General features: G+C 36.0%; 1 protein-coding gene across 2 annotated transcripts in view; it reads right to left on the bottom strand.

Moving 5' to 3' along the window:
* RBM42 (RNA binding motif protein 42) overlaps nt 1-3571 on the bottom strand; it is a 20861-nt gene extending 17290 nt beyond the window's left edge. Inside the window, exon 1 of one of the 2 annotated variants that reach the window (XM_053690170.1) lies at nt 3407-3571. In XM_053690170.1, the coding sequence (XP_053546145.1) occupies nt 3407-3462 (56 nt within the window). In that variant the 5' untranslated portion in view covers nt 3463-3571. The remainder of the gene's footprint in view (nt 1-3406) is intronic. The other variant, XM_053690171.1, reaches the window with a different exon arrangement.
* Between the last annotated feature and the right edge of the window lie 5038 nt (nt 3572-8609).

Below are 8609 nucleotides of genomic sequence, written 5' to 3'. Positions count from 1 at the left end.
AAAGACACAGGGGAGTTTTTAACCAAAATACATATTATTCACACTAGACATAGTGAGTTTATATACTTCAATCCCACATGAATCAGGAGTACAATCAGTATTGGATCTCATTAAAAGGGATCAGGTATATACCAATATACAATGTGACTTTATAGAAGAAATGTTGAACATTATATTACATCTTAACTATTTCTTATTCCAAGATACGTATTATATACAAAGAAAGGGAACAGCAATGGGCTCCAATGTGGCCCCCTCATACGCCAATATTTTCGTAAGCCAATTCGAAAATAGATATGTTTATCTTAACAATAAATATCAAAGTTATTGTAAAGTATGGCTACGCTATATAGATGATATATTTGGCGTATGGGGGGGGGGGTACATTGGAGACCCTAAAGAATTTTGTGGAGGAATTAAACAACTGTACTACAAGTTTACAATTTACTATCAGCCACTCACAGGTGAAAGTGAGTTACCTTGACACCCTGGTATACAAAAAAGATGACCGTTTAGTAACAGACTTATATTGTAAGCCAACTGATCGAAATACATTACTTCATTTTGATAGCTACCATCCAGATAGGGTGTTTAACGCTATCCCTAAGAGCCAGTTCTTTAGAACTATGTGTAATGTAAAAGAGAAAGATCTACAAGAAGTAAGACTGAAACAAATGGGTAAAACATTTTCAGATAGAGGTTCTCCACAAACAGTTATAACCACTAGTGAACAGACAGTTAAATCTAAAATGAGAGAGACTCCAGATCCAGGAGCCATAGAAAGTAAAAGTAAAAATAAAAATCAGATTGATAAGAAACAACTCATCTTTTATTCAGTATATAATCAATTCAGCAATGACATCACAAAAATTGTTAAAAAACATTGGTACATACTGAATAAAACCAATCCACATATTGAGGAGTTCTGTAGACCACCAATTAATTCCTTTAAGAGGGTTAAAAATATTAGAGATCTAGTGGTAAAATCAGATGTGGGGACAAATAAGAAAGACACTATAAATTACCTCACTACAGCTAATAAAGGGTCATACCCCTGTCTTAACTGTGCTCAGTGTAATTCCATGATTAAGGGAAAACACACTGCACTGATAAATGATAATAAAAAACGTGAAATCAAAGGCCTGTATACATGTAACACCGACTATGTGGTGTATATCCTTAAATGCCCATGTGGGCGGGGCTATGTGGGGGAGACCATTAACCCCATTAAAGACAGGATAAGTGCCCATAAGTCCTCTATTAGATGTAAAGACATGACACTGCCTGTATCTTTCCATTTCATTAATGCTGGACACACAGTCAGTCAGTTAAGATTCCAAGTAATTTACCACATACCAAAACAAAGAAGAGGGGGTAACAGAGAGTTACTTTTAAAAAAAAAGGGAGGTATGGTGGATACAGCATCTAAAAACACTTAGTCCGAATGGTCTAAATAAAGACTATGATCTTCATTTGTTTTTATAGTAATTTTGTTTAGTTATTTTGTAAATTTGTAATTTTGTATGAAATGTTTTTAATAATATGTGTTGAAATATAGTCTTGGGTTACAATCACTAGATAGAAAAATTAATTATACATAAAAAGCTGCGATTTAAGTATAATGATTACTGCTGAACATTCTGACCCGTTAGGGGGCAAAAATCCAAAATGGAAACTAGAATGCATACAGATAAATCAAGCTAATCAATACACAGGTGCTATATAAGAAGGTGATTTCCCACAATCCATAGCATGAATAAGGGTCTGTGTTGACTCGAAACGTCGCTGCTGTTTTTTACTTTGTTTGTTACCTCAATAAAGTGGAATTTTTTTTACCTACAAGTGCTGACGCTATTTACTTCACTATATTCATATATGTGGGCTGGCAGACCCCACTCAGCGTACGTGCACTATTCTAACACTGAAAAATATGCTGAAAAATGCTGAAATAATAGCATAAAGAAAGGTGCTGGACTTACCTGTTAACGTTGTGTGTGTATATATATATATATATATATATATATATATATATATATATATATATATATATATATATATATATATATATATATATAAAAATCAGAAAAGAAAGGTATAGTGAAATTTTATAATGTCACTAATAAAGACTGGGAATTCAGCACTCTTATAATTCATATAATAGCAACACTCTCAAAAAGTGTTGAGCTTTGTACAAATAAACTTACTTTGATACCAAATTATTTTGTTGCTATTATTTGTGTTGCTATTATATGAGTTATAAAAGAGTGCTGAATTCCCAGTCTTTATTAGTAACATTATCATATTTTACTATATCTTTCTTTTCTGATCTATTAGATATTACTTAATGGGTCTGCATCAAATGTTGAATTATTAAACCAATACAGTAGTCTAAGCAAGTATTGGAATTCCCATTCAGGATCTATTAACTTGGTAATTAGTTTCCTGTGCAACACCTTACTTTTTGTATTTTGCATTTTACCATCCACTATTAAAAAAAAAAAAAATATATATATATATAGTTTATTGAGATAAATTATTATTTTAATACATACATCAATAAGAGCCCATAAACCGATTCATTGCTTATTATATAATGTACTTGAATATGCTGCATCTTGACACCCAGGTATCTGACTTCAAGCTGATGTGAGTGCAAATCCTATGGGATATATGTGCCAGTCCCCTAGTGCAAATCCTATAGGATATCTGTGCCAGTCCCCTAGTGCAAATACTATAGGATATCTGTGCCAGTCCCCTAGTGCAAATACTATAGGATATCTGTGCCAGTCCCCTAGTGCAAATACTATAGGATATATGTGCCAGTCCCCTAGTGCAAATCCTATAGGATATCTGTGTCAGTCCCCTAGTGCAAATACTATAGGATATCTGTGCCAGTCCCCTAGTGCAAATCCTATGGGATATCTGTGCCAGTCCCCTAGTGCAAATCCTATGGGATATCTGTGCCAGTCCCCTAGTGCAAATCCTATGGGATATCTGTGCCAGTCCCCTAGTGCAAATCCTATGGGATATCTGTGCCAGTCCCCTAGTGCAAATCCTGTAGGATATCTGTGCCAGTCCCCTAGTGCAAATCCTATGGGATATCTGTGCCAGTCCCCTAGTGCAAATCCTATGGGATATCTGTGCCAGTCCCCTAGTGCAAATCCTATGGGATATCTGTGCCAGTCCCCTAGTGCAAATCCTGTAGGATATCTGTGCCAGTCCCCTAGTGCAAATCCTGTAGGATATCTGTGCCAGTCCCCTAGTGCAAATCCTATGGGATATCTGTGCCAGTCCCCTAGTGCAAATCCTATGGGATATCTGTGCCAGTCCCCTAGTGCAAATCTATAGGATATATGGGCCAGTCCCCTAGTGCACATATGTATATCTCCCATAGTCTCATACTCACAGCGCCATTTCAGCCTCCATCTCCTTTAATCTCTCCTCTCCGCTCTTGCTCGCCATGGTGCCGTCAGCTCCGGGTCACACACACACCAACAATCAGTGCTGTTTCCAGCAAAATCGTTCCACAGGAGCCGTCGCAGAAACACGCGTCACTTCCGATCACAGAGCGGAAAGAATTATTGCTGTATCGAGAACGAGGCCTGGAACGCAACATCTAGTGCAGCACTTCCTGTAACAGAGGCGTAAAGTTGTCAGTTCTGTTGTGACACATTGTATCACATGAAGCCACGCCCTCTATTGGGTTTTGTCTTATGGGTTGTTGTGAGTGATGTCTATATAATCTATCTATATCCTCTGTCTTTCAAGATATATATATATATACTATGTATCCATCTATAGCTCATCTATCATCTATTTATATTTAATCTATTCATTTGTATATCATTTATCTATATATATCATCTTATATATCTTCTACCCATCTATATAATCTATCTCTATATCTCATCTATCATCTATATATCAGCAATCTAATCTCTCTATATATTCTAATGTATCTATATAATTTATCTTTCAGTATATATAATCTAGCAGCTGCCTAACTTGTCTAATCTCATCTATCTATATAAAATATATCTATATAATCTATCTCTATGTGAAAAACACTAGCCTAGACCCAGAGTGAAAAAGTTTCAGTGTTTTGTAATTTTGTGGTGCTATAAAAATGATAATAGTACTAGTCCACTCAGTGTAAAATGATCATGAAACCCAAAATATTATTTCATGGTTCAGACAGAGCATACCATTTTAAATTTGCTTCCAATTTACTTCTATTACCAAACTTGCTTTATTCTCTTGGTATCCTTTGTTGAAGGATCAACACTGCACTACTGAGAGCTAGCTGAAAAAATTGGGTGAGCCAATGACAAAAGGCATATATGATCAGCCACCAATCAGCAGCTAGCTCCCAGTAATGCATTGCTGTTCCTGAGCCTATGTATGCTTTTCAACAAATGATACCAAGGGAACAAAGCAAAATAGATAACAGAAGTAAATTCAACAGTTGTGTAAAATTGTTCTATCTCAATCATTAAAAAAATAGGTTTCACGTCCCTTTAAATAGGAAAAAGTTCATTATTTATTTGCTGCAATTTCTTAGTTGTCCAGGACTAGTGGAAATTTGAAGCCATATATACCTGTATGTGTTGTAATTTATTTAATTTATTGTTGGCTGACCGGTCCCATAGCTGGAATACTTTGAGCAAAACTCACAGGTATGTCACGATCACTGACTGTAATATTCCAGTACAATGTTGCATCTCACACTTTCAATATAAACTAAGATTGTGGGTTGTAAAGGAAATTGCATCCAAGTGAATAATGTGACGTTTTTGCAATCTGCAACATTCTTACACAGGTGGCGTTGCTCCGGGCACTTTGTGGCCTCAGTGACATCATGGCAGCAATATTGTGCACTCAAAGCTATAATTTAAATAAAAACTACTAGTTTAATGCACTGTAGTTAGTGATGTTCATGTCCATCTGTTGCAATGCTGCAGTTCAATAAAGACATTTGATGTTGCAATGTATATTAAAAACCATTACAAAACGTGTGCAAATAAACTCCCAAAGGGACAAATGTTAAACAATATGGTTTTATATACAGCTCCAATGTACTACTGAGCATTAACTGCTATAATGTAGCAATAAAGAAAAAGACTGGCACTACATGCACACACAATCTCTATGTTTACCCTGGTTAGAAAGTATGTTCTGTGCACCATAAACAAAGCATGCCTATTAATCCGTTACCAGGGTGTTCTCCATAGGCACTGACTATGCTAAACATTCTAATGCAGCCTTTTTATTAAAGGCATTTTGCTTTACAACATGCATGCTGAAGCCTATTGACTACAATGTTTCTTTAGTTAAACCTTTTTAATACCTGCACATGTTATATTATTGTATATCCCTTTTAAGCAACTTTCTAATTTACTCCTATTATCATTTTTTCTTTGTTCTCTTGCTATCTTTATTTGAATGTAAGCCTAGGAGCCGGCCCATTTTTGGTTCAGCACCTAGGTAGCGCTTGCTGATTGGTGGTTACATTTAGACACCAATCAGAAAGTTCTACCCAGGTTCTAAACCAAAAATGAGCCGGCTTCTATGCTTACATTCTTGTTTTTTTTTCAAATAAAGATAGCAAGAGAACAAAGGAAATTTGATAATAGGAGTAAATTAGAAAGTTGCTTAAAATTGCCTGCTTTATCTGAATCATGAAAGTTTAATTTTGACTAGACTTTCCCTTTAAGAAGTTGTGTTTTTTTTTTTTTTTTGTTCTCTATTTGCAAAAATGTAGATCAGCTCTATTCAGTGATGTTCTAAGCTCTAAATTCTAATATGAAATCTTTGCTACCAGAGAGAGAGGCAAGCAATGACGTAACGTAATCTGCCTTCAGAGGGGCCTTGTTTAGTAGAAAGATAAGACTAAAGAGATAGCAAAATTGATATATAAGGCTTCAGGCTAGTATTGAGAAGGAAGAATGGAACGCCTGAGAGGTGCAGAGTGATAATACTGTGTGCTGCAGCTAAAGAATTGTGATGAAAGAGATATGAAAGTGCTCCATTAGAAAAATGTGTTAAAGCAAACATAAAAATAAATAATGATTATGTTAAAAAAAGCAGATAACTCATTTGTTTTCTTGCAAAATTAGCACTTAGAATTTCTCAGTGTAGCCACTCCCTGTGTAGGGAGATAATGGAACTGACATTTTAGTTCTAATGTTGCCTTCTGTAACTTTTTTTTTTTTTGTAACAAAAGTCCTCTATTGAGTATGGGCAAGAAATTGACTTCTAGTTGGTTGCTAGTGCACGTGTCTGCTGTTTTTACCACCTCTTCTGAAAGGTAATTCAAAGTTATGACAACTAATGTAAATAATAACGTATAAATGCACTAATGAGAAAATCAGAATATAAAAAAATGGACATCATTTTCAGTAGTAGTAAATACTTTGAATGAATTGTCTTTCGGAAGAGTTGGTATTTGTGCACAGTAGTTTAGGCAGATTTTTTTCCTTGTCACATGATTTTTGTAGTAAAAGTCCTTTATTGAGCATAACATTTTATGCTGCATCTAAATCATAAATGTAAAATGTTGAGTTTCACATCCCTTTAAAAAATAAATAATTTTGGAGAGACTAAGAGTGGGAGATTGGAAACCTGGACATTCGCTGAAGGGGAAGTAAATCTGAAAAAGATAAAATTTCTTGCTTTTATGTCATATTGCTTTAGTTCCCGCACTTCTTATATAGACCAAACAGCAGTTTTTATAACTTGCAAATCAAATCAATGGTGTAGGCAATTTGCAGCATTTTGAAAACATGGGTTACAGACTCTAGGGAGTGTGAGCAATGGTTGAACATAAATGAGCATTAAACTAAAATGGTAATTCCCCATGGAAAAAAAAACATTGCTAGTGCTTTATCCTCTCCCAGCAGGGAGGCTGGTTCTTCATGCTAACTACATATATTTGGCAAAATGATACAAAATGATAGAGAATTAGTGCAGGAGATTATTTACGTATATGCCTATTTTAGCCACAGCAAAGGCGACTAAACAAACTCCTTAACTGCGAAAAAAATAAAAATGTTGTTAATGAAATTATTATTTGAATTCTTATAAAATAAGTATTATGCAAACAGATATTTTTCTAATGCAGAGCTTATTTGCTGCTAAATATTATGCACATAAAAATGACTTATTATCGTGAAGAATTTGTTATACAAGTATTAAGAATTTGTTATACAAGTATTAAGAATTTGTTATACAAGTATTCGGGAAGAAATAGACAAGCAATAGGGAATCAGTAGCTTCAGGAACAAATACAAAATGTAACAGTGATAATTGTGCCCAGTGATGATGAAAATGAAATGGGTTCTTAGGGGCCGATTTACTAATGTGCGGGCTGACATGATCCGCTGTAGCGTATCATGTCCGCCGGACATCGATAAATGCCGACAGCACACGCTGTCGGCATTTATCATTGCACAAGCATTTCTAGTGAAATGCTTGTGCAATGCCGTCCCCTGCACATTTGCGGCCAATCTGCCGCTAGCAGGGGTGTCAATCAACCCGATTGTATCCAATCGGGCTGATTGCTGTCCGCCGCCTCAGAGGTGGCGGATGAATTAAGGAGCAGGGGTCTTACGACCGCTGATTCTTAACTTCCACTTCAGGTGGGCCTGAAGCGGAGTGGGTCGGAAGCAGCATCCGCTGCTTCATAAATCGACCCCCTAGTGTAATTTTATCTAGCAAGATAATTACTATAGAACAGAGCTGTGGCTCTGCTGAGATCGTCTAGTATTGTACTCTTGACTATGGTTCGATTAAAGGATTTCACTCAAATATAAAAAACAATAGTATTTATATGTAGCTGTACTCAATGCGCAGGATCTTATGTATCTAAGAGATCACCTTAATCATTTTGTAATATAAGGTGGGACTAGTTTGTGGGATTTCTGAATCACTGCGTTTGCAGCACTGCACATATATATGTTCATAGCATGCTACAGCACTGCACATATATATGTTCATAGCATGCTACAGCGCTGCACATATATATGTTCATAGCATGCTGCAGCGCTGCACATATATATGTTCATAGCATGCTACAGCACTGCACATATATATGTTCATAGCATGCTACAGCACTGCACATATATATGTTCATAGCATGCTGCAGCACTGCACATATATATGTTCATAGCATGCTACAGCACTGCACATATATATGTTCATAGCATGCTACAGCACTGCACATATATATGTTCATAGCATGCTACAGCACTGCACATATATATGTTCATAGCATGCTGCAGCACTGCACATATATATGTTCATAGCATGCTACAGCACTGCACATATATATGTTCATAGCATGCTACAGCACTGCACATATATATGTTCATAGCATGCTACAGCACTGCACATATATATGTTCATAGCATGCTACAGCACTGCACATATATATGTTCATAGCATGCTGCAGCGCTGCACATACAGTATATATGTTCATAGCATGTTACAGCACTGCACATATATATGTTCATAGCATGCTACAGCACTGCACATATATATGTTCATAGCATGCTGCAGCACTGCACATATATATGTTCATAGCATGCTGCAGCACTGCACATATATATGTT

Source organism: Bombina bombina, chromosome 8 (assembly GCF_027579735.1).
Source record: "Bombina bombina isolate aBomBom1 chromosome 8, aBomBom1.pri, whole genome shotgun sequence".
Classification (NCBI taxonomy): domain Eukaryota; kingdom Metazoa; phylum Chordata; class Amphibia; order Anura; family Bombinatoridae; genus Bombina; species Bombina bombina.
Note: the sequence above shows the minus strand (reverse complement) of the source record. Positions and strands in the feature narration are given on the sequence as shown.